Source organism: Sander lucioperca, chromosome 21 (genome assembly GCF_008315115.2).
Source record: "Sander lucioperca isolate FBNREF2018 chromosome 21, SLUC_FBN_1.2, whole genome shotgun sequence".
Classification (NCBI taxonomy): domain Eukaryota; kingdom Metazoa; phylum Chordata; class Actinopteri; order Perciformes; family Percidae; genus Sander; species Sander lucioperca.
The window spans coordinates 12,892,776-12,920,578 of record NC_050193.1 but is presented as its reverse complement, the minus strand read 5'-3'; the positions used below and the strand labels follow the sequence as shown (position 1 = coordinate 12,920,578).

The following is a 27,803-nucleotide window of genomic DNA, read 5'->3' as shown; positions in this document are numbered from 1 at the left end:
AAACAAAGGTCAAAACAGCTGACTTGGAGTGCAGACTCTGACTCAGTTTCATTAAATATCTCCAGTCCAGATGTTTCCTCCCTGTGAGGAGGAGTCAATGCAAATCTCAGATATCTTCCACCTCTACTTATCTGAGTGCAGAGAGGAGGACAGAGAACAGTGGACACACAGTTTAACATGATGGACTATAGGACAGGACTGCTGCTTTTAACTCTCTGCTGGGCAGGTGAAGATTTTCACTGATTTTGATTAAACATAGTTTTGATTGTGTAACAACGACATTCACGTGATGTTATTTTATATCTTGATGGTCAGACTCTGACAGAATCTGAACCAGCTTTTAAAAGACCTGGAGAATCCCACAGATTGACCTGTACAACATCTGGATTAACATTCAGCGGCTACTGGATGGCCTGGGTCAGACAGGCTCCTGGAAAAGGACTGGAGTGGATTGCGAGTATCTACAGTAGTAGCTATTACTCTCAGTCAGTTCAGGGCCGGTTTACTGTCTCTATGTTGTTTATTACAGAAGAGTAACTTGTAAATGGATGAACTACAATAGTTTTCATCTTTGTTAAAGGATTTAGTTTTTTGCATTTTGTCACGTTTCAGTTCCTGAGCAGCTGTTTTCCTCTAAAAGGCTCCAAGTTTCTCTGTATGTCTGTTTCTTTAAACATCTGCAAACACTGAAACCATTAAAAGTCTTTTATTAAAACCTGCAAAATATATTACTATTTACATGATTCTGGCTGCTGTCAATGTATTTATGTTTGCACCAGATACAGTCAGAAACCAAATATATGAAAAAATAAATGCAGGTAGCAGCTACTACACAGCTTGGATCAGACAGCATGCAGGGAAAGGACTGGAGTGATTGTACATGGTGGTGTTGCATCCACCAAACTACAAAGATTCACTGAAGAACAAGTTCAGTATCGAATTAAGACTCTCCCAGTGACTCATCAGTAGACCTGAACAAAAACCCCTCAGAGCCTGAACACTTGTAACATGAAGCCACCAGAGGAGGAGCCCTCAGACCACTAATGGTTTCAACACCAGCTCACTGTTACAGTAAAGAGAGAAACAGTCTTTAGATTTTTTTTAAATGGTGATTTATTTACAGTACGGTATAAATGAATCCTCACAAAGTCAGTTTCTCTTTCATAACATCCTTATTTCTTTTCATTAACAATCTAAAATGTGTTTGTCAGAGAACCAATTTCCACAGTTCCACCACTACTCCTAGTCTTGTCAAGAGAACCATCTGGAAGGGCTTTGAAACTGAACTTGCCATTCAAAACTCTTTTCTTTATCCATTTCTGCTCAAGGGTTGTTTCTGCTAGCCACCCACAACATTACTGTGCATCACTTCCTGGTTTCCCAAAACTAAAGAGCGTCCCGAGGCCCAAATCACAAAACGTGCGTGCATTAATCCTACATCAACAACAACTAGTTGTGTTAAAAGCATTTGCGTTAACTCTTTATTATGGCGATAATTTTGACAGCCCTAGTTTAAATACTTGGAGGTTTCAATCACTGATACATCATTGTCTGTACTCCCACAAGACAGACTGAATTACACTTTTAGAAATCGTTTAACATGAATTTACCTTATTTAAGTGATTATGTAGAAATACAGCTGAATTTTCTTCAAAAGTTGAATTTTGTACTCTGAATTTTAATAGTTTAAAAATTGATGTTTGTTACCTATTTTATATAAAAAGTATTATTAATGTTTGAAGATAGAATGATAATATAGTCATTAAGAAATTATTGTTGTGTATTAACACAAATGAAAATCTAGAAAATAAGTGGAGAAAATATTGACAGTTTAATGCAATAAAGTTATCTGTACCTAGATATGAAGAAATCAAAAATGACACGCATATTTTCTCTCTGCAGATATAATAACACTGAACAAACTCTTCCATTGACTCCAGTTAGACCAACATTGATGCTTCATATGTTTGATTTTATGCAAACTCAGTGACCTTCCTTGTTTCTCAGCTATAAAAACATCACATCAGGCTGTCAGTGGAGTTCACAGCACGTCAGTTTCAACATCAACCATGTTCTCTGTAGCTCTGCTGCTGCTGTTGGCAGCTGGATGTGAGTCTCTCTGGATTTGTTAAAGTCAACAGTTCTTCTTTTGCATTATAACTTGATCATTTGTTATGAAACATTTTCTTTTTTAACAGATGTGAAGTGTGAACAGTTGACCCAGCCAGCCTCTGTGACTGTGCAGCCAGGTCAACGTCTGACCATCACCTGTCAGGTCTCTTATTCTCTTGGCTACGCTACGGCTTGGATCAGACAGCCTGCAGGGAAAGGACTGGAGTGGATTGGAATGAAATATACAGGAGCTTCATACTACAAAGATTCACTGAAGAACAAGTTCAGTATTGACTTAGAGACTTCCAGTAACACAGTGACTCTAAATGGACAGAATGTGCAGCCTGAAGACACTGCTGTGTATTACTGTGCCAGAGAGCCACAGTAACACAAACCATCAGTAGACCTGAACAAAAACCCCTCAGAGCCTGAACACTTGTAACATGAAGCCACCAGAGGAGGAGCCCTCAGACCACTAATGGTTTCAACACCAGCTCACTGTTACAGCAAGGAGAGAAACAGTTTTAGGTTCTTAATTAAATGTAACATTAACAGTACAATCAATCAATTTAAATACTCTGACATAACAATCAGTGATACATCATTGAATGTATATATAACCTTTCAAGTGATGAAATAAATTCAGTGATTTAAATGAATCGGTTCTCTTCTATCATATCATTATTTACTTTTCATTAACATGTTTGTCAGAGATTCAGGTTTCACCTTCTATTTATGTGAGAACACCTGAACATTTCATCTTCATTTTGATTCATTCAAATATACTTTAGTCAGCTGATCTACTATCATTAATATGTAAATCAGCCTCCTTGTGTGTAGCCTCATAAAGAAGTGAAGTGTGTGTGTGTCAGTGAGAGACAGAAGAGCTCACATCAGTTCAGCTTCAACATCAACATGTTCTCTGTAGCTCTGATACTGCTGCTGGCTGCTGGATCCTGTGAGGAGCTTTCAGTGGATTCACTCTAATACACACATTAGAAACACTGAATAGTCAGATGAATGATGGAGATAATGTTGATTTGTGTTTCCACAGGTGTGAACAGTATTGATCTCATCCAGACAGACTCAATGGTTGTTCAGCCTGGACAGTCTCTGACCATCAGCTGTCAGGTCTCTGGTTATTCGTTGACTGATGACAGCTATGCAACAGGTTGGATCAGACAGAGTGAAGGAAAACCAATGGACTGGATTTCCCATCAGTGGGGAACAAGTGGCCTTATTCAAAATAATGCTCTGAAGAACAAGTTCAGCTACAGCAGAGACACTTCTGCTCTAACAGTGACTCTAAAAGGACAGAATGTGCAGCCTGAGGACACAGCTGTGTATTACTGTGTACGTGTAAGCTACACAGTGATACAAACCACCAACAGACCTGCACAAATACCCAGCAACCAGCAAGACTGGTAAAATAAAATGTAAACAAATAAATTATCCAGCAGTGTATATGTGGCCAGTTACTCCCTGATAGAGAGATTGTTTATGATTAAATGTATTTGAGAAATGTATCACTACAATGATGTGTTCTTTTGTATCTCTGTAATTGTATTTAGATGCTTAGTCAAGACAAGAAAAACTGATTTCCTGTTACCTACAAAGAGCTGGATCAGGCAATAACATTTAAAAAAAGCATGATATACATACATTCAAATGTGCAGTTTAAGTATGCAAATAACATTTTTGTAATTTGACCATGGAAAATATAATGTCACCTGCTCATCAAAATTTCAAGACTAGAATCCAAGAAAATAAACATTTTGATTTCCACATAAACATTAAATATATAAGACATATTTCTCAGTTCAATATACTGTCAGAAAAATACATCTTGTCTGTCCCTGTAGTATTTCATAGCAGAAATAGTTGACAGGTATTTGGTATTTTTTAGTTTTCCTACTCTTGTAGAAAACTACTGATGATAAAGTGCATCTGCTTTCCATGTTCCCTTTTTAAACCTGAAGAGGGAGGTCCATGCAAACTCTTCCTTCCTTATAATAACAGCATCAACAGCTCTTAGAACATTTATGACAGAACAACTGGGACACTTTAGAAAACTTAGAAATATTCAGATCAGAAAACACTGGATTACAGTGTTTATTACAGAATGGAAAATATGATTTCATTGAGTTTATTCTTTATAGTTACTTTTCATGGTAAGAGTAATTTCTGCTTTAACACACTGAAGACACTCTAGTGTAACTATTTAACCTCTGTGATGGATGATTATCACAATTTCTTTCGTTACAGGAGTTTGGAGTGAGATCAAACTGGACCAGTCTCCCTCTGAGGTGAAAAGACCTGGAGAGACAGTGAAGATGTCATGTATCATATCTGGCTTTGACATGACAAGCACCTATATTCACTGGATACGACAGAGACCAGGAGAAGTTCTGGAGTGGATTGGGAGGATGAATGCAGGTTCAAACTCTGCTAGCTATGGCAGCTCCTTTCAAAGCCGTTTCATCATGACTGAAGATGTTCCCAGCAGCACTCAGTACCTCGAGGTCCAGAGCCTGACAGCAGCAGATTCTGCTGTTTACTTCTGTGCTCGACAGACACAGTGAGTGAAGACAGTGGAGCAGCTGCACAAAAACCTCCACAGACAACAAACAGCAATGTGATCTTAATGACATCTGAGTTTCCCCCCCCCTTACAAAGCACTTTCTGTCTGATATATTTAAATTATATTTCTATATATTTAACTTCATACTTATGAGTAAATATGTATTCTCTTTATGATGTTACATCACTTAGAGTATTAGACATAGTTTCTACATTTGTCAAAGCATTATCTACTGTAATACTAAGGTGCCAAAGTCAAGTACAAACCACAATGTTATAATAGTATAAAATGGTGAAATGACAATGACGTAATTGTCAAAAATGATAGCAGATGTTGAACTGAATGAAATTGTATATGATTGTAAATACTCCATGTGCTGCTTATTGTTCTCAAAATGACTAATGAGAAACAGAACCTTGGTAACAAGATTAATTATGAATTAATACATTTTAATAACCCTTATATATACCGTATCTTAATCTGTCATTAATTAATTAATTAATTTGTATAATATTAAAATACATTTGGTTGTGGTGTTAATACTGAAAAATTTTACACAAATTAAAACATGTCAGACAAAGGTCAAAACAGCTGTCTTGGAGGGTTGACTCTGACTCAGTTTCATTAAATATCTCCAGTCCAGATGTTTCCTCCCTGTGAGGAGGAGTCAATGCAAAACTCAGATATCTTCACCTCTACTTATCTGAGTGCAGAGAGGAGGACAGAGAACAGTGGACACACAGTTTAACATGATGGACTATAGGACAGGACTGCTGCTTTTAACTCTCTGCTGGGCAGGTGAAGACTTTCACTGATCTTGATTAAGCAAAGTTTTGAATTGTGTAAAAACTAAATTCATGTGATATTTTTTTATATCTTGACAGGTGTTGATGGTCAGACTCTGACAGAATCTGAACCAGCGGTTAAAAGACCTGGAGAATCCCACAGATTGACCTGTACAACATCTGGATTGTCATTCAGCAGCTACTATATGGCCTGGATCAGACAGGCTCCTGGAAAAGGACTGGAGTGGATTGCAATTATCCACAGTACTAACATCTACTACTCTCAGTCAGTTCAGGGCCGGTTTACCATCTCCAGAGACGACAGCAGAGAGCAGCTGTATCTGCAGATGAACAGTCTGAAGACTGAAGATTCTGCTGTTTATTATTGTGCTCGAGAGCCACAGTGACTGGAGTTGGTTGAGCAGCTGTACAAAATCCTACAGTATTCTTACTGGGCTGATGAAGCCAAATAATGAAGATGATATATGAATGTAAAATTTATATAATATATTTTATATATTATATTTTTAATGTTCCTACTTTTTCCCCCTAAGTTTTACATTAGATATCATTTTTAGATAATAAATTACCCTTTGTCTCTTTATTATATAACGTCCTGCTTTCCTGAGAAATATTATTACTCAACATTAAACACACAAAAAAACAATAAAGATCACTTGTTGGTAAAAGTGCCAAAAATACGACGATCTGGTTGCTTATATTAAAATACTTCAACTCCTGCAGTAAGAAACATTTCTTGTCTTTCCTCATCCTCCCTGGGCTGATAAACTCTGCACTGTCTCACATGACTAATGTCCTCAGGTCAAGTCATTCAAAATGAGACAACACAGACATTTGAGTATGATTGTTGTATGACTGGCTTTTAAGAATTCTGAATTAAAACAAGTAAAAATCATGCTGCATGATATTTGATATATGATTTTAATTCTGACATAACCACACACATATGAAGGTAAATATGTTGTTTATTACAGAAGAGAAACTTGTAAATGGATGAACTACAATAGTTCTCATCTTTGTTAAAGGATTTAGTTTTTTCCATTTTGTCACGTTTCAGTTCCTGATCAGCTGTTTTCCTCTAAAAGGCTCCAAGTTTCTCTGTATGTCTGTTTCTTTAAACATCTGCAAACACTGAAACCATTAAAAGTCTTTTATTAAAAACTGCAAAATATATTACTATTCACATGATTTTGGCTGCTGTCAATGTCTTTATTTTTGCAGCAAATACAGTCAGTAACCAAATATATGAAAAAATAAATGCAGGTAGCAGCTACTACACAGCTTGGATCAGACAGCATGCAGGGAAAGGACTGGAGTGATTGTACATGGTGGTGTTGCATCCACCAAACTACAAAGATTCACTGAAGAACAAGTTCAGTATTGAATTAAGACTCTCCCAGTGACTCATCAGTAGACCTGAACAAAAACCCCTCAGAGCCTGAACACTTGTAACATGAAGCCACCAGAGGAGGAGCCCTCAGACCACTAATGGTTTCAACACCAGCTCTCTGTTACAGTAAAGAGAGAAACAGTCTTTAGATTTTTTTTAAATGGTGATTTATCTACAGTACGGTATAAATGAATCCTCAAAAAGTCAGTTTCTCTTTCATAACATCCTTATTTCTTTGCGTTAACAATCTAAAATGTGTTTGTCAGAGAACCAATTTCCACAATTCCACCACTACTCCTAGTCTTGTCAAGAGAACCATCTGGAAGGGCTTTGAAACTGAACTTGCCATTCAAAACTCTTTTCTTTATCCATTTCTGCTCAAGGGTTGTTTCTGCTAGCCACCCACAACATTACTGTGTATCACTTCCTGGTTTCCCAAAACTAAAGAGTGTCCCGAGGCCCAAATCACAAAACGTGCGTGCATTAATCCTACATCAAAAACAACTAGTGGTGTTAAAAGCGTTTGCATTCACTCTCTATTATGGCGTTAATTTTGACAGCCCTAGTTTAAATACTTACTACATCAGGTTAAAAATGTGAAACAAAGTCAAAATGGTAAGAGATACAGTGAGATAATTTGTGAAAACACAAAATACAGTTAGGAGAAAGTCAAAAAAGGAGGAGTCAATGCAAAACTCAGATATCTTCCACCTCTACTTATCTGACTGCAGAGAGGAGGACAGAGAACAGTGGACACACAGTTTAACATGATGGACTATAGGACAGGACTGCTGCTTTTAACTATCTGCTGGGCAGGTGAAGATTTTCAAGGATCTTGATTTGACATTCCCATTTGTATTACTGACATATCTTAAATGAAGATTTTCTCTGATCTTTGTACAAAGGTAATACATGACATGCTTATCGTTTTTGGTTTGACAGGTGTTGATTGTCAGACTCTGACAGAATCTGAACCAGCGATTAAAAGACCTGGAGAATCTCACAGATTGACCTGTACAACATCTGGATTGTCATTCAGTAGCTACTATATGGCCTGGATCAGACAGGCTCCTGGAAAAGGACTGGAGTGGATTGCGAGTATCAACTATGACAGTAGCTACATCTACTACTCTCAATCAGTCCAAGGCCGGTTTACCATCTCCAGAGACAACAGCAGAGAGCAGCTGTATCTGCAGATGAACAGTCTGAAGACTGAAGATTCTGCTGTTTATTATTGTGCTCGAGACCCACAGTGACTGGAGTTGGTTGAGCAGCTGTACAAAATCCTACAGTACTTATTCTTTCAGGCTGGTAGTGCACAAGTTTGAAATATTTTTCATAAAATGTATATATTTAAACATTTTATATTACATTTTTTTGGTTTTCAGGTTATGTTGTTTTATATTCTGTAATTGTATTTTGATATATGTTTTTATTATAAATTATTAATCTTCCCTGTATTATCCACAAACTTGAAAGCACATTAAAAATACAATAAAGATCACTCATTGATACAAGGTCCAAAGACAGCCCAACAATCTGGTTGCTGAAATTAAACTACTACAAATACTTTACATTTCTACAAAGTAAGACACAATACTGTCTGTAAATGATATGATGTGGAATCTATGAGAATGAAAAATAATGTTACTGTTTCTTTTATAAAATCACTAGAGGACAGTCAGTGTCTAGTTTCTCTCTCCTCTGTTACTAAAAGGAGAAACTCAGATCTGCTGTTCTCATTGATCTTAACTGACTGATACTCAAACTCTAAAATGATTCATATTGCTCTGTAATAAAATCAATAGGTAAATAAGAATATGTCATTCTTTCCATCACATACTGTAATTTCATTAAAATTATTTCTAAGAGAAAACAGCTGAAAGTGGAGATGAATGATGACAGCATTTAATGTTATAGTTTAGAGTGAATTTACTTGTATCATGTATGGAGATAACTATTTTATATAAAAGAGATTATTACTGTTTGAAGATAGAATAATAATATAGTCATTAAGGAATCATTGTTGTTTATTAACACAAATGAAAGTCTAGAAAATAAGTGGAGACAATATTGACAGTTTAATTCAATAAAGTTATCTGTACCTAGATATGAAGAAATCAAAAATTCCAGGCATATTTTCTGTCTGCAGATATAATAACACTGAACAAACTCTTCTATTGACTCCAGTTAGACCAACATTGATGGTTCATATGTTTAATTTTATGCAAACTCAGTGACCTTCCTTGTTTCTCAGCTATAAAAACATCACATCAGGCTGTCAGTGGAGTTCACAGCACGTCAGTTTCAACATAAACCATGTTCTCTGTAGCTCTGCTGCTGCTGTTGGCAGCTGGATGTGAGTCTCTCTGGATTTGTTAAAGTCAACAGTTCTTCTTTTGCATTATAACTTGATCATTTGTTACAAAACATTTTCTTTTTTAACAGGTGTGAAGTGTGAACAGTTGACCCAGCCAGCCTCTGTGACTGTGCAGCCAGGTCAACGTCTGACCATCACCTGTCAGGTCTCTTATTCTCTTAGTGACTACTACACAGCTTGGATCAGACAGCCTGCAGGGAAAGGACTGGAGTGGATTGGAATGAAATATACTGGAGCTTCATACTACAAAGATTCACTGAAGAACAAGTTCAGTATCGACTTAGAGACTTCCAGCAAGACAGTGACTCTAAATGGAATCAATGTGCAGCCTGAAGACACTGCTGTGTATTACTGTGCCAGAGAGCCACAGTAACACAAACCATCAGTAGACCTGAACAAAAACCCCTCAGAGCCTGAACACTTGTAACATGAAGCCACCAGAGGAGGAGCCCTCAGACCACTAATGGTTTCAACACCAGCTCACTGTTACAGTAAAGAGAGAAACATCTCTTTAGATTTCATAAATAGTTCTAAATTTAATTTAACAGCCACAGTTTTCACTAATTTAAATACCTTGAAATTACAATCAATGATACATCATATGTATAATCTTCAAGTGATGGAATAAATTCAGCTCACAACTTCTTAAAGGTTGTGATCTAACTACAGTATAAATTAGTCCTTAAGTTTCTCTTCCATAATATTATCTTTAAATGGAAAGCATAACTGCATAAGTAACTAAATCACTAGTCTTTAGCTAACTTCAGTGTGATGTTAATTAGTCAAACCAAAGAAAAATGTATTTTCATTACCAAAGTGTGTTTGTCAGAGATTCCCCCTTCTCTTTGTGTGAGTGTATGTTTATGGAGTTCCCTGAATGGTAGAGGCATTTATTGTTACTAGTAGACAGAGGAAAAGTTGAGAATTTTAATGTATCAGTGTCAATCTCATGTGATTTCCACTGCAGGAGATATCAATATAGAAGAGACTTAGAGAAAGTTGATTTTCTCTCAATACAAGATGCATAAGATCGTTATGGGAGTTAAAAAATAATGTTGCCGTTTCTTTTTAATAAAATCACTAGAGGACAGTCAGTGTCTAGTTTCTCTCTCCTCTGTTACTAAAAGGAGAAACTCAGATCTGCTGTTCTCATTGATCTTAACTGACTGATACTCAAACTCTGAAATGATTCATAATGCTCTGTAATAAAATCAATAGGTAAATAAGAATATGTCACTCTTTCCTTCACATACTGTAGTTTTATTAAAATCATTTCTAAGAGAAAACAGCTGAAAGTGATGACAGCATTTACTGTTATTGTTTATACAGTGAATTCACTTGTATCATGCATGGAGATAACTATTTTATATAAAGGATATGTTTGAAGATAAATATAGCAAAGGAACAGTTGTTTAAACACAAATGAGTAGAAAATAAGTGGAGACAATATTGACAGTTTATAAAGTTATCTGTATCTGGATATGAAGAAAACAAAAAATCCAGGCATATTTTCTCTCTGCAGATATAATAACACTGAACAAACTCTTCTATTGACTCCAGTTACACCAACATTGATGCTTCATATGTTTGATTTTATGCAAACTCAGTGACCTTCCTTGTTTCTCAGCTATAAAAACATCACATCAGGCTGTCAGTGGAGTTCACAGCACGTCAGTTTCAACATAAACCATGTTCTCTGTAGCTCTGCTGCTGCTGTTGGCAGCTGGATGTGAGTCTCTCTGGATTTGTCAAAGTCAACAGTTCTTCTTTTGCATTATAACTTGATCATTTGTTACAAAACATTTTCTTTTTTAACAGGTGTGAAGTGTGAACAGTTGACCCAGCCAGCCTCTGTGACTGTGCAGCCAGGTCAACGTCTGACCATCACCTGTCAGGTCTCTTATTCTGTTAGCAGCTACTACACAGCTTGGATCAGACAGCCTGCAGGGAAAGGACTGGAGTGGATTGGAATGAAACATACTGGAGCTTCATACTACAAAGATTCACTGAAGAACAAGTTCAGTATCGACTTAGAGACTTCCAGCAAGACAGTGACTCTAAATGGAATCAATGTGCAGCCTGAAGACACTGCTGTGTATTACTGTGCCAGATACACACACTGGTTAAAGTTACCAGAGGACCTATACAAAAACCTTAAAGAACGTTTTTTTTTTTTTTTTTTTTGTACAAAGACCAACAGGAGGCAGTAGGAGACCTAAAATAATAATGGCAGTAAGAGTATAAAACAAAGAGGCACACAATGACAGCAGCAGATGATGTTGGGGTTTTTGACTTCCTGTTTTATTTTTACCAACAATGTAATGATTAATAACTGACTGAGTTATAGTATTATTGAGACTGTTGATGTCTGAATGTATTTTTCTGTTATAAGGTTTGTAAAGAATACGAACATTCAATTTAAGACATTGTGAGAAATAATAATCACACACTGTGTAATACAGTGTGTAAAACTGGGTAGCACTTGTTGTCATTCATACACATTTGAATTATCAAAATTTTCAAAATCAAAAGTTTCCCAAGTATCCTTTATTCGGCTTTTACATGCTCACACTACTTAGATTATGGAAACAACAGAATATCTTAATATGTCTATATTTTGACGACACAAATGTACATAACGAACAGCCAATTAGTGCATTGAACAAATCAATTATTTGATGTGCAAAATAAATTCCCAAGACAACTATACTATATACTATATACTACATATCTAAAACATTTTGTTTTGGTGCCAAATAACAATTAAAGATCAATGCTCACCTTGAATCACTTAAGTAAAGAATGCCAATCCAAGAACAGTCTGACTTATGGACTCAGCAGGGACGTCACTAGGATTGAAAGACAGGGGGGGCTTAGCCCCCAGGGTATTTGTAACTTGTGTTTGCAAAATCTTTGTACTCACATGTTTTGTTACTATATTAGAGCTACACTTATGTCAACAACCAGCCAAGAAACCAATATGTTAACAAGTAAAAAGTGACAGACATATCCTTTTCTTCCATTTCTACTCTGTTCCTTCTGTCTTATCCTTTAAGATAAAAACATGGTCACATGAAACAACATCCAAAATGTCCAAAAACTGACAGAGGCCAGACAGCTAATAAGTTGGTAAGTTAAACAAATATGACAAATAGCAGTACAAGAAAAAGAAAAAAATAGGCATAATAGGCATCACTGCATACTTTATCATGTAAGCTGTTGATACGGATTCTATTTAAAGTGGCTACTGTCTAAATACAATAACCTGATGGCGGAAGAAATAAAAGATTTGGAGTAACATTTACTTTATGTAGGATTGCTTTCATTTTATTTTCACATGTGTACCTGTGGGCATGTCCTCATCTTTAGCCTAGCCTTAGGCAACATCTACATATGTATTTAATTTATCACAGCCAATGAATGAAGAAAGTTAAATTGGTTAGAATATAGCTAGCATATATAATAAATATAATGAAATAATTTAGTTTAGGCTATGCATAGTGCCTAGGTGTGACGCCCAGCAATGTGTGGTCACCCTTATGTGGTTTAATAATGTATATTTTGAATAGTTGGCATATGTATATTGCTTTATAAGGGCCTCATTTCTTTCATTTGGTGTAAATTCATTTTGTAAGCTGTATTCCAAATTTCCACCACAAGGGGGCCTCGCCTCCCAGTGAGACGGCATATTGTGGCTGTAGCCGACTCTCGTCTTTAGTCTGGCAGAAGCGAGAGAAGGAAACGCAATACCTGTTGCCGGTCTCATCATTTTCCTGTTCTTTTCAGGTTAGTCGCTAGCAAAAAACACACATATGTTGTCAAAATAATGTCAGTACCCAGTATGAATGCTTTTCCGTGTTTTATACTGGATGAAGATTGTAGTTAGAAGGTATTTAGATGAACACAGAGTAACGTGGTCGGAATGCTACAGCTAAAGCCGAGCAAGCTAGCTTCACTTACAGAACGTGTGTGTCACGTCGGGTATATTGTCCTATTTTGAGGCCCCTATGTGATTTTATTTCGCAAAGCCCTGTCATGTTAAATGCTGTTGAAGCAAGTGTGTGTTTGAAATACTGTTAAGATGTATAGAGTTAACTTTTGCTTGTGTAATGTCTCACGCCAGCTGGACTATTTTGTTAATAGAATTAACAGCATTCTGCTAATATGTTAGCATTCAGTGTGCGTCTGGAATCTTATTTCTAAGGAGTAACGTTGCAGTTATTAGTTATTAGTACAGTTAGGAAAGCTGTAAGCAGCAGACCAAAGAAGTTTGGGAAAAAGTGTATTTTACTTTCATTTGGATATGAAGACAAACAGCACCCATGGATTCTGAAAATGATGTTTATTTGGGGAACTGAATTCAAGTTATGTAGTGATTATGGTAATTTGATGATGTTCTTATGAGAAGGAATGTGAAATTGAGAACATATTTAAAGTACATGTTTATGTGTAAAATAAAGTCTGGCAGAAGCGAGAGAAGGAAACGCAATACCTGTTGCCGGTCTCATCATTTTCCTGTTTTTTTCAGAACGACACTTTAATCTGACAACAGGCCTCACGCCTGGGGCCTGTTACATAGGCCTGCCAACAAATGCTTATTGTTACAAAACAATCCTTAAACCTATAGACCACTACTGACCTTAATCACACTGGCTCCCTCAGAATTAACTGCTCTGCCAATCTCCTGCTTCTTTCTCTCTGCTAAAATATCTTCCAATATCCATCTCATCTGCTCAATGAATTGAAGGATACAACGGTACAATAGCATTAACAGGGACCCGATGACTTTAGTTTTCAGTGACAACAACATTCTATGGGGATTGATATTGTTTTAGAATATGCCTACTATAGACATAGGCTATATTACTGGCAATGAATAAAAGAGTTGTGATTAGCTTGCTAAGTTAACCATTTCTTGTATTTCGCTCGTTCACTCTAGCTAGACTATAGTTTTCCATAGCAAAGCAAAATATCCCCTTTCCTTTACCTCAAGAAAATGTAGCTAAAGGTAAGCAGGTCATTAAAAACAACTTACAATTTCACTCTGTATCACACTAGGTGTAATCAATCTTCCTTTCACCATTAGCGTGTACCGGTGTGTGTGTGTGTGTTTGTGTGTGTGTGTGTGTGTGTGTGTGTGTGGGGTGGTGGGGTGTGGGGGGGGGTGTGTGTGGTGTGGTGGGGTGCATAGTGAGTTCAGACCAAAGAGTAGCGATGAGATGAGATGAATCCCCCAGTTACTTGCAACGTGCCGGTCTGCAACACTCTGAAAGCTGCTAGTTCATACCAATGCAACGAGACGGTGCGGTGCATCATCTTGATAGCACAACGACTCTCTGTACTTCTGTCTAACTTTGGACATAAATCGAATTGTTATTGTTGTTCTTATTATTATTTAGGGGGGCTTAGGGACATTTTGGTGTAGCTTCAGCCCCCCTAAAATAGGCCTAACAATGTCCCTGGGACTCAGAGAAAACATTTAACACCCACATTAAGACATTCTTAAAATCAGCCAACTATCACGTTAACAGAATAGTTAATAGACATTTTGTGGTTGTTTGAGAATCAGATGAGAAAATCAATGTACTTCTAATATGTGTCTGCATTACACTTTCTTTCCTTCAATAAAATAAATGGTCATAATAGTCTTGACTACATGTTACAGGACAGTTCATCCTTCTTTTATAGCCTGTCAGTGTCCTTCTCTATGCAAAGTGAACTTCCTCACAGTCTGCTATAAAGACTTGATATCATGCAGCAGAAATAAGAAGCTCCCATCTGATCACCTTCAATACCAACCATGCTTTTTATTGTGAACAGCAGGTGTTGAGAATATATTTAGACATTTATGCATAATATATCCAGCATATGGATGGCCATCAAATGCTGCTGAGCAGAATAAATACATACATCTAAGTGGAATTGAATAACTTGAAAATAATCTTCATCATTAAAAAAATCATAAATTAACCACATTCTGAAAGATACATGAATCATATTTTCCAGAGATGTGTTGAGTTTCTGTTTGAGGAGGAGGAGTCAATGCAAATCTCTGACCTCTTCCATCTCTACATATGTGTTGCAGAGTGAAGGACAGACACTAAATCACTGACATACATGCTGTAGACTGGACAGAGACAACTGGCTTTAACAATGATCAGACCTGATTATTTGGTTGTTTTTCTCATCCTGTCATTTAACTGGGCAGGTAAGAACAAGAGACGTATTTCTGACAAACTTCCTGGTACAAAGACAACATGGCTGCATTACAGTAACTAATGAATCCCACAGACTGACCTGCACATATTCTGGGTTTGGTGGGGATTATGATAATGCTTGGATCAGACAGGCTGCTGGAAAAGGACTGGAATGGATCGCTTACATCAGCAGTGGCAGTAGCAGGATCTACTACTCTCAGTCAGTCAAAGGCCGGTTTACCATCTCCAGAGAAAACAGCAGACAGCAGCTGTATCTACAGATGAACAGTCTGAAGACTGAAGATTCTGCTGTTTATTATTGTGCTCGAGAGCCGCTATGACACAGGAAGGAGTAACGATGTATAAAAACTCAACAAGTCAAATCTTTACTTTCTTCTTTTCTCATTCACATAATAAGCTTCAGTTCAACATCATCAACACATTCAGATAAATAGTCTCAATAAAACTGTTCCATTCAGACATATTTAATTGCAGATCCCCCATATATACTGTAGTTGAAGCAGAGATTAAATTAGATCAGTTAATCTTTTGATTCTGTTGTAAATATAAATATATTTGTCTGACATGTTTGATTAGACAATTTGTGATTAAAAACAAATGGAATTTAAGTTTATTTTAAGTTTGTAATAATATCTACATTTTCTTTCATTTGTCAAAAATATATTTCATAACACAATTCCAAGCTATCACTTGTGACAGGACAGTCCATCCTTCTTTAGTAGCCTGTCAGTGTCCTTCTCTATGCAAAGTGAACTTCCTCACAGTCTGCTATAAAGACTTGATATCATGCTGTCAGTTGCAGCAGAAGAAGAGAAGCTCCCATCAGATCACCTTCAATAGCAACCATGTTCTCTGTAGCTCTGCTGCTGCTGCTGGCTGCTGGATCCTGTGAGTCTCACTGAGGCAGAGACACTGACAGTATGATCACAGCACACTGTTCACTGCTATTACACTGATTCAATATTCAACATGTTTTCCTCCACAGGTGTGAAGTGTGAACAGTTGACACAGCCAGCCTCTGTGACTGTGCAGCCAGGTCAACGTCTGACCATCACCTGTCAGGTCTCTTATTCTCTCAGCAGCTACTACACAGCTTGGATCAGACAGCCTGCAGGGAAAGGACTGGAGTGGATTGGATATGGCTGTGTTGGATGCACCACATACTACAAAGATTCACTGAAGAACAAGTTCAGTATCAGCTTGGACTCTTCCAGCAAGACAGTGACTCTAAATGGACAGAATGTGCAGCCTGAAGACACTGCTGTGTATTACTGTGCCAGAGAGCCACAGTAACACAAACCATCAGTAGACCTGAACAAAAACCCCTCAGAGCCTGAACACTTGTAACATGAAGCCACCAGAGGAGGAGCCCTCAGACCACTAATGGTTTCAACACCAGCTCACTGTTACAGTAAAGAGAGAAACAGTCTTAGTTTCTTAATTAAATGTAACATTAACAGTACAATCAATCAATTTAAATACTCTGACGTACCAATCAGTGATACATCATTGAATGTATATATAACCTTTCAAGTGATGAAATAAATTCAGTGATTTAACTACAGTATAAATGAATTGTTTCTCTTCTATCATATCATTATTTACTTTTCAGGTTTCACCTTCTCTTTATGTGAGAACACCTGAACATTTCATCTTCATTTTGATTTATTCAAACTAGTGCAGTGCCCGTTTAAGATGTGCCCATTTGGAACGGGAGATTACTTGGCCTGTGGTATTGTTGCTTGTAGAATTCATCAAAACCAAATTGTACCCTCAAATTACTTACAGAAGGACCCCAAACCACTTAATATGCAACTCCACTGTATAGCCTACTACTGACTTACAGTGTAGGCTACTTCTACAGTAGCATCAGAGGAAGACATTACTAGGCTACTATATTTACCTGACAGAAAACGCTGCAGATTCAGAATGTAATCACAAAATGTCACAATGACAATGTGGAGTAATCAGACGTTAGCGTCATGGACTCATGGCAGTGTGCTACCCACCGGCCCGTTATGAGAGCTAATCAGCACATATCTGCGTTAATCAACCACCAGAACCGGACCGTGTGTGTGTGTGTGTGTGTGTGTGTGTGTGTGTGTGTGTGTGTGTGTGTGTGTGTGTGTGTGTGCGCGTGTGCGTGCGCGCGCAGAGAGAGAGAGAGAGAGAGAGAGAGAGAGAGAGAGAGACGTGTTCATTTTCATACAGGTTTAGTGGCTTGACGGTTAACGGGGAAGTAAGGGATTTGATTCACGGGGGTATTTTGGCGACTTAATTAACCCGACCCAGGGCGAGTCTGATGAAAACTGATGTATCTGCCCGGTTCAACTCTGAAGGAATAATTTCCGAGATTACGTTATGTTCTGCCAGCTCACAGCAATTTAACAGCAGGAAAAGAGTCCCCCCTGCTGATGTGCAGGTTACCTTCCCCCCAAACACGCCCCTAAACACGGACACACATACTGTATATAAAGACACATACTGTATATACAGATACGTCTCGCTTTATTCATAGACAGTATATAAACTGGACCACCAGTGAAGGATATTAGAAGCACTTTTCCGGTGAGCGCTGAGCGTTACTGAGCAGCCTCCAACTGAGAGAGAGGACGTAAATGTGACGTGAGCAACCTGTCTGAAAGTTGGAAGTCTTCTGGTAGCTGTGCCAAGAGAAATCTCAATTATTCCCAATCTTGCAGAGACGGAGAGCGTATGTATATGCAGTGCTTAATTTGTAAAGTGCGAGGTCCCGGAGCGCAGAGGGGGGGGGGGTGGGGTGGTTCCAGCGACTTAAAACGGCGGTTGGAGGTAGCTTCTCTGACTAAAAACACCTAAACAACGCTGTGTGTACATCAGGGCGATGTTTATTTTTTTTTAGAACATGCACTGCATCGGTGCGAAATGTAAAAAAATAAAATAAAATACACTGCAACAATCGTTTTCACAAGCAGCAATTATCCATCGGACTATTAAATTAACCAAAACACCCACCGTGGTCTCCACATTCTTGATCGGCAGAAACGATTGTTGCTTGTTTGGGATCCGGCTGGCCAGCGTATTTGAAAAAGTTAAGCAAACTTTGTTGTCTTTTTGACATTTTTCCCCTGAGTGAAATGAGGCTATCAGCAATCTCAACCAGCACAAGCGCTTGTGTCACTTGAAGTGCAGCGCCGCGCTGTTGAAGTGCCTCCCCTCCCTCCGTCCCTCTACCCCCTCTGTCTTACCCTGAAAATTCACCTCAAAACGCATCAAAAATGCAAACACAAGATTTTTGTGGAACTCCAATGGGGAATAAAGACTAACAAGACAGATAACAACATTGATCGCTACACAAAGTCATTTATTTTTTTCATTTAGGCGATTCATTTTTCATAGTGACACAGAGGTGCCGGATCCAATAAAAAAGGTTCCGGATCCAACGTCGGAGGTGCCGGAACATGTTCCGGCGTGTTCCGGCTCAAATTAAGCCCTGAGTATATGTAAGGAGATAACATAGGCACAGGCTAATTGTTGCTAACTAAAATGCTAGTTAACATTAGTAATTCAACTTAAACAGCTAATGTAAGTCGAAACTGCCTGTGAGCTTCCCCTGTACTATACAGTAATTCCTCTACTATGCGACAGTAAGTCGCGTGGTTATGACACAATCGTTAGCCTATTTTTACAAAAACGTCTGCTACGGAGCCATAACGTGAGCTACAAGGTAATGGAGCCTTTCATACATTGTCATGTTTCTTTAGAAATAAACAATGGACAAAAAAAGTCTTTAAAAGCTTCAGATGTAAAGTTATTCGCTGTCAAAGTGACGTCAAAATGAATGGCAGTCAATGGAATGCTAACGTCGGGTGATCGCTTTGTAGTATCAAAATGGCGCCATAGGAGGTTCGAGCTCTGAAGCGAAGCTTACCCCTTTGGCTTTATTAGATAGCCTGCATCACGTGTGGCATCACGCTCTGTCTGCACTTGTCTGGTTGTGCTTTGCATGTGTGGGATTCTGAAACCTCCTTAAATTTGGGAATTGTCGTTTGTTTATTCAAAGTCAAAGACAGTCCAAAGTATTGCAATTGCAACTTTGCACATTTTTGTGGGTCTGAGGTGTATGTCACATTTTAGCTGCCAAAGCTCCGCTGCTCTCTGTCTCTGGTCCTCAGGGTGAGAGGGGGAGTGGCCAGCGGCTAGAGCGGCAAAAGCCAATGCGTGCTTCTTTCAGCGATATATATTTAACGATATCTTTTGCATTTCTAATCCAAACAACGTAAAACTTGAGCAAGACACATGTCAAGTTTGAAATCCATCGGACTAACAGTTCGAGAGATATTTGCATAACACACAGACAGACAGACGTTCCTGCAATTTATAGATAGATATACTTTAGTCAGCTGATTTACTATTATCAGTATGTAAATCAGCCTCCTTGTGTGTAACCTCATAAAGAAGTGAAGTGTGTGTGTGTCAGTGAGAGACAGAAGAGCTCACATCAGTTCAGCTTCAACATCAACATGTTCTCTGTAGCTCTGATACTGCTGCTGGCTGCTGGACCCTGTGAGGAGCTTTCAGTGGATTCACTCTAATACACACATTAGAAACACTGAATAGTCAGATGAATGATGGAGATAATGTTGATTTGTGTTTCCACAGGTGTGAACAGTATTGATCTCATCCAGACAGACTCAATGGTTGTTCAGCCTGGACAGTCTCTGACCATCAGCTGTCAGGTCTCTGGTTATTCTTTGACTGATAACAGCTATGCAACAGGTTGGATCAGACAGAGTGAAGGAAAACCAATGGACTGGATTTCCCATCAGTGGGGAACAAGTGGCCTTAGTCAAAATAATGCTCTGAAGAACAAGTTCAGCTACAGCAGAGACACTTCTACTCTAACAGTGACTCTAAAAGGACAGAATGTGCAGCCTGAGGACACAGCTGTGTATTACTGTGTACGTCGGCCCACAGTGATACAAACCACTAACAGACCTGCACAAATACCCAGCAACCAGCAAGACTGGTAAAATAAAATGTAAACAATACATTATCCAGCAAAGTATATGTGGCCAGTTACTCCCTGATAGAGAGATTGTCTATGATTAAATGTAGTTGAGAAATTTGTCAAAACAAGGATATGATGTTTTGTATCTCTGTAATCGTATTTAGATGCTTAGACAAGACAAGAAAAAATGATTTCCTGTTTATCTTGCTTTTTTCCTTTGAAAAAAGCAAGATAAACATACCCATTCAAATATGCAGTTTAAGTATCAAAATAACATTTTTGTAATCTGGCCATGAAAAATATCATGTCACCTGCTCGTCAAAATGTCAAGACTAGAATCCAAGAAATTTATTAGTATTTCATAGCAGAAATAGTTGACAGGTATTTGGTATTTTTTAGTTTCCCTGTTCTTGAAGAAAGCTACTGATGATGAAGTGCAAACTCTTCCTTCCTTATAATCACACCATCAACAGCTCTTGGAACATTTACGACAGAACAACTGGGACACTTTAGAAAACTTATTATTAAGGCTGTCAATCGATTAAAAACTGTAATCTAATTAATTACATACTCTGTGATTAATTAATCTAAATTAATCGCATACATAATTAACGGTGCCTGAACCGATACTTTTTAAGAAAGTAAAAAAAAATGGGGTACTAAACAACAGTCTGTGACATTAAAGAACTTGTTTATTGCTAAGGCCATATGGTCAAAATTAAATGATTTAATAATAATGTACAACAATAACAATAACTTATTTCACTAGTAAATTGCTGTTGAACGACAAAAACAACCACCAGATGGGAAAAGGACATTTACAATAAATTCAAATGCACCACGAGGGTGTAGTTTACCAGTTTCATTGTTGTTTTTGCGAAGGCAGCTGCAGATTGTTGCATACTGGTGTTGAATCCTCTACAGTAAAACACAGTCAAACTTTACACCGTTTAGCGTTAGCTGTCAGCATTGTAACCGTGTTTAATCCAACTACTAGCTAGCGGTAGGCTAACGTTAGCTGCTGTCGAGTATAGTGTTAACTAACATCACGTGCAGCGGTGTTTGTGTTGCCTGTATCGTCTGTTTCAGAGCATCAGAGAGAAGAGCAGACATATCAGTGGCACCAGATTTTGGTAGCCAGGGTTGGCAGGAAGAAGATTTTTACAAGTAAATATTCCAATTAATGATCCAGGCAGCACATTCTTGTCTCCCTCCTTCATCTTACAGTCCAATGGTGGCTAGAACGGCTCCGGGTCAAACGTCAATATAGAATAGATTAATCTGCGTTATTTTTTTTAACACGTTATTTTTTCTCAGATTAATTAATTGAAATTAACGCATTATTTTGACAGCCCTACTTATTATACTATAAAATATTCAGATCAGAAAACACTGGATTACAGTTTAATTACAGAATGGAAAATATGATTTCATTGAGTTTATTCTTTATAGTTACTTTTCATGGTAAGAGTCATTTCTGCTTCAACACACTGAATACACCATAGTCTAATATTTAACCACTGTGATGGATGATTAACACAATTTATTTCCTTACAGGAGTTTGGAGTGAGATCAAACTGGACCAGTCTTCCTCTGGAAAAGACCTGGAGAGACAGTGAAGATGTCATGTATCATATCTGGCTTTGACATGACAAGCTATATTGACTGGACACGACAGAGACCAGGAGAAGCTCTGGAGTGGATTGGGAGGGTGAAAACAGGTTCAAACTCTGCTATCTATGGCAGCTCCTTTCAAAGCCGTTTCATCATGACTGAAGATGTTCCCAGCAGCACTCAGTACCTCGAGGTCCAGAGCCTGACAGCAGCAGATTCTGCTGTTTACTTCTGTGCTCGAGAGACACAGTGACTGAAGACAGTGGAGCAGCTGCACAAAAACCTCCACAGACAACAAACAGCAATGTGATCTTAATGACATCTGAATACCCCCCCCCCTACAAAGGACTTTGATATATCTACATTATATTTCTATATATTTCACTTTATACATATGAGTAAATATGTATTCTCTTCATGATGTTACATCACTTTGAGTATTAGACAGAGTCTCTTCTACTGTCAAAGCATTACCTACTGTAATAATAAGTTGCCAAAGACAAAGTACAAACCATAATGTTATAATAGTATAAAATGTTGAAATGACAATGACGCAATTGTAAAGAAATGATAGTAGATGTTGATCTGAATGAAATTGTATATGATTGTAAATACTCCATGTGCTGCCTATTGTTCTCAAAATGACTAATGAGAAACTGAGACTTGATAACAAGATTAATTATGAATTAACACATTTGAATAAACCTTGTATGTTAATGTGTCAAAGTTCATGTGTGTATTATTCAAATAAATGTGGTTGTGGTGTTAATACTGAAACATTTTACACAAATTAAAACATGTCAGACAAAGGTCAAAACAGCTGACTTGGAGGGTTGACTCTGACTCAGTTTCATTAAATATCTCCAGTCCAGATGTTTCCTCCCTGTGAGGAGGAGTCAATGCAAAACTCAGATATCTTCACCTCTACTTATCTGACTGCAGAGAGGAGGACAGAGAACAGTGGACACACAGTTTAACATGATGGACTATAGGACAGGACTGCTGCTTTTAACTTTCTGCTGGACAGGTGAAGATTTTCACTGATCTTGATTAAACATAGTTTTGAATTATATAACTAAATTCATGTGATGTTTTTTTATATCTTAACAGGTGTTGATGGTCAGACTCTGACAGAATCTGAACCAGCGATTAAAAGACCTGGAGAATCCCACAGATTGACCTGTACAGCATCTGGATTCACATTTAGTAGCTACAGGATGCACTGGGTCAGACAGGCTCCTGGAAAAGGACTGGAGTGGATTGCGAGTATCTACAGTACTGACATCTACTACTCTCAGTCAGTTCAGGGCCGGTTTACCATCTCCAGAGACGACAGCAGACAGCAGCTGTATCTGCAGATGAACAGTCTGAAGACTGAAGATTCTGCTGTTTATTATTGTGCTCGAGACCCACAGTGACTGGAGTTGGTTGAGCAGCTGTACAAAAATCCTAAAGTATTCTTACTGGGCTGATGAAGCCAAATATTGAAGATAATATATGAATGTAATATTTATATCATATATTTTATACATAACATTTTTAATATTACTACTTTTTAATATTTCTAAGTTTTTTCCATTTTTAGATAATAAATTACCCTTTGTCTCTTCATTATAAAATGTCCCATTTTCCTGAGAAATATTTTTACTTAACATGAAACACACATGATGTGGTCCTGATGGCATCATCGGCCTGTGACCTTCAGCACTCACTGGATCGGTTCGCAGCCGAGTGTGAAGTGGCTGGGATGAGGATCAGCACCTCTAAATCTGAGGCCACGGTTCTTAGCAGGAAACCGATGGAGTGCCTACTCCGGGTAGGGAATGAGTCCTTACCCCAAGTGAAGGAGTTCAAATACCTTGGTGTCTTGTTCGCAAGTGAGGGGACAATGGGGCGGGAGATTGATCGGAGAATCGGCGCAGCGGGGCGGTATTACATTCAATTTATCGCACCGTTGTGACAAAAAGAGAGCTGAGCCAGAAGGCAAAGCTCTTGATCTACCGGTCAGTATTCATTCCTACCCTCACCTATGGTCATGAAAGCTTGGTAATGACCGAAAGAACAAGATCCAGTTGGTTCGGGCATCTGGTAAGGATGCCCCCTGGGCGCCCCCCTAGGGAGGTGATCTAGGCACGTCCAGCTGGGAGGAGGCCTCGGGGGGAAGACCCAGGACTAGGTGGTGGGATTATATCTCCAACCTGGCCTGGGAACGCCTCGGGATCCCCCAGTCAGAGCTGGCTAATGTAGCTCGGGAAAGGGAAATTTGGAGTCCCTTGCTGGAGCTGCTGCCCCCGCGTCCCGACCCCGGATAAGCGGACAAAGATGGATGGATGGATGGATGGATGAAACACACAAAAAAACAATAAAAATTACTTGTTGGTAAAAGTGCCAAAAACATCACAACGATTAAATTAAACTACTTCAACTCCTGCAGTAAGAAACATTTCTTGTCTTTCCTCATCCTCCCTGGGCTGATAAACTCTGCACTGTCTCACATGACTAATGTCCTCAGGTCAAGTCATTCAAAATGAGACAACACAGACATTTGAGTATGATTGTTATATGACTGGCTTTGAAGAATTCTGAATAAAAACAAGTAAAAATCATGCTGCATGATAATTGTTATATGATTTTATTTCTGACAAAACCACACACATATGAAGGTAAATATATTGTTGATTAGAGAATAGTAACTTGTAAATGGGTGAACTACAATAGTTTTCATTTTTGTTAAAGGATTTAGTTTTTTGCATTTTGTCAGACAGCATGCAGGGAAAGGACTGGAGTGATTGTACATGGTGGTGTTGCATCCACCAAACTACAAAGATTCACTGAAGAACAAGTTCAGTATTGAATTAAGACTCTCCCAGTGACTCATCAGTAGACCTGAACAAAAACCCCTCAGAGCCTGAACACTTGTAACATGAAGCCACCAGAGGAGGAGCCCTCAGACCACTAATGGTTTCAACACCAGCTCAATGTTACAGTAACAATCTAAAATGTATTTGTCAGAGAACCAATTTCCACAATTCCACCACTACTCCTAGTCTTGTTAAGAGAACCATCTGGAAGGGCTTTGAAACTGAACTTGCAATTCAAAACTCTTTTCTTTATCCATTTCTGCTCAAGGGTTGTTTCTGCTAGCCACCCACAACATTACTGTGCATCGCTTCCTTGTTTCCCAAAACTAAAGAGCGTCCCGAGGCCCAAATCACAAAATGCGCGTACATTAATCCTACATCAACAACAACTAGTGGTGTTAAAAGCATTTGCGTTATTTTGACAGCCCTAGTTTAAATACTTGTAGGTTTCAAACACTGATACATCATTGTCTGTACTGCCACAAGAAAGACTGAATTAGACTTTTAGAAAGTGTTTAATATTAACCTTATTTAAGAAATTATAAATGAATGCAGCTGAATTGTCTTCAGAAGTTGAATTTATTTCTCTGAATTTTACTAGTTTAAAAAGTTTGGTCTAATAATATTGTACATAAGCTTTATTCATATGAAAAACAGCAATTTTGTCAAAAATGACTTTATGTTTTAATGTAATATATATATATATGTGATTTACCTACTACATGAACTTAAACCAATTTTTTGAATGATAATTTTATTATTATTCCATTATTCCATTATTTGTACTTTGCATTGGACAAACCTGAGAGTAAATAGACACATGCAAATGTTACAAAGTGACTTACAGTAACACAAATAAAAAGGATTAGTAACATCAGGTTAAAAATGTTAAACAAAGTCAAAATGGTAAGAGATACAGTGAGGTGATTTGTGAAAACACAAAAAAACAGTTAGGAGAAAGTCAAAAAAGGAGGAGTCAATGCAAAACTCAGATATCTTCCACCTCTACTTATCTGAGTGCAGAGAGGAGGACAGAGAACAGTGGACACACAGTTTAACATGATGGACTATAGGACAGGACTGCTGCTTTTAACTATCTGCTGGGCAGGTGAAGATTTTCACTGATAGTTATCAAACATAGTTCTGAATTATATAACAACAACATTTATGTGGTGTTTTTTTGTATATTGACAGGTGTTGATGGTCAGACTCTGACAGAATCTGAACCAGCGATTAAAAGACCTGGAGAATCCCACAGATTGACCTGTACAACATCTGGATTTACATTCAGTAGCTACTGGATGGCCTGGATCAGACAGGCTCCTGGAAAAAGACTGGAGTGGGTTGCTACTATCAGTCAGCCTACTGGTAGCAGCATCTACTACTCTCAGTCAGTTCAGGGCCGGTTTACCATCTCCAGAGACAACAGCAGACAGCAGCTGTATCTGCAGATGAACAGTCTAAAGACTGAAGATTCTGCTGTTTATTATTGTGCTCGACAGCCACAGTGACTGGAGTTGGTTAAGCAGCTGTACAAAATCCTACAGATCACATTCTCATAGATATATTCTTAGAAGAAAATACAATGTTTTAGCTTTTGTTGCTTTTAATAAAATCATGAAAATGTGCCCTGAAAAATATAGACATTATTAACCACGAACAATAACCATTATATACATTAAAAAATATCTTACCTTAATTTCAATTGATTTAATTTATTTAAAGGATAGCCCCTTAAGATGTAGCATATCATTTATAGAGGGGGTCCTATCCTCGTATGTGAGATATATGTGTGTATGTGTTTTTTGTGTTATGGTTGTCTAAGCTACTGGATGCCTAAAATTTCCCTCGGGATGAATAAAGTATCTATCTATCTATCTATCTATCTATCTATCTATCTATCTATCTATCTATCTATCTATCTATCTATCAACAATCACTTCCTTACAAAACAGCCAAAGACAGCAAAACAATCCTTGTCCAGGTATGGATAAAATAAATACTACATACACATTTCAGCCATGTGGCATCTAAAGCAGGAGTGACAAATAATCTTATATTTTCTTTTATAAAAACCCTAGAAGGGGTCAGTCTCAAGTTTCTCTGTCCTCAATATGGAAACACTTAGTTCTGCTTATCTCTTTGATTTTGACTGATTGCCACTCAAAACTACAATTTTATACTCAGACCCTTTGAGAGCTTGCTTCACCCCAACAGAAATAGAACATTTAGATGCTGGATCAGCAGTGACTGATTCTTCACATATTCATTTAGTTATATAGTTCTCAATTTCATCATTTCAAATCAATTTCACTATAAACAGCTAGAAGACTGAAGGAGCTGCTGTTTATTATTGTGTATGTAAGCCATTGGGTTGGAAGCTGAATGGATACTGTAGTAATACTGTAATAAGGCAAACTTTTACTTCCTTTGCTCTTGGAGGAAAAACTATGTATTCCTTTGTCACATTGTCTTCTCTATTAGCAGTAATCCACCTCACTTAGGTGAACAATAACCTTTTAAATTAACGTCTTAGACTGACATTACAGCTTGTACTGTATACATTGAACTACACACCACACAATCTTACCCTCTTAGAAATGCACACAGTTTAAAAACTGTCCAAACACACTGAAAATAAGAAAAACAATGAACAACATCTTTAAAGTATCTCAGTCTGTTTCGAAAACCTCTCTCTCTCTCTCTCTCTCTCTCTCTCTCTCTCTCTCTCTCTCTCTCTCTCTCTCTCTCTCTCTCAGAGTCCAGCACTCCTCCTTTTCTGTCAGAAAACTGTATCTCCCACTGCTAAAATGTAAATTCACACACTGATGAATAATCCCCACCCATTCTG

At 37.9% G+C, this 27,803-nt stretch overlaps 1 pseudogene and 5 gene segments (V, D, J or C); all 6 read left to right on the top strand.

The window, feature by feature from the left end:
• Positions 1 to 125: 125 nt before the first annotated feature.
• On the top strand, positions 126 to 23,545 carry LOC116051900. The segment is given in 2 exon segments: positions 126 to 226; positions 23,202 to 23,545. Coding segments are annotated over 2 exon segments (357 nt in total).
• On the top strand, positions 3,028 to 9,771 carry LOC116051947. The segment is given in 2 exon segments: positions 3,028 to 3,070; positions 9,338 to 9,771. Coding segments are annotated over 2 exon segments (348 nt in total).
• Positions 5,336 to 5,929, top strand: LOC118494200. The segment is given in 2 exon segments: positions 5,336 to 5,491; positions 5,578 to 5,929. Coding segments are annotated over 2 exon segments (357 nt in total).
• LOC116051884 lies at positions 7,648 to 8,177 on the top strand. The segment is given in 2 exon segments: positions 7,648 to 7,705; positions 7,832 to 8,177. Coding segments are annotated over 2 exon segments (363 nt in total).
• On the top strand, positions 16,270 to 16,780 carry LOC116051909. The segment is given in 2 exon segments: positions 16,270 to 16,375; positions 16,473 to 16,780. Coding segments are annotated over 2 exon segments (351 nt in total).
• On the top strand, positions 21,891 to 22,384 carry LOC118494199 (annotated as a pseudogene).
• Positions 23,546 to 27,803: the final 4,258 nt, after the last annotated feature.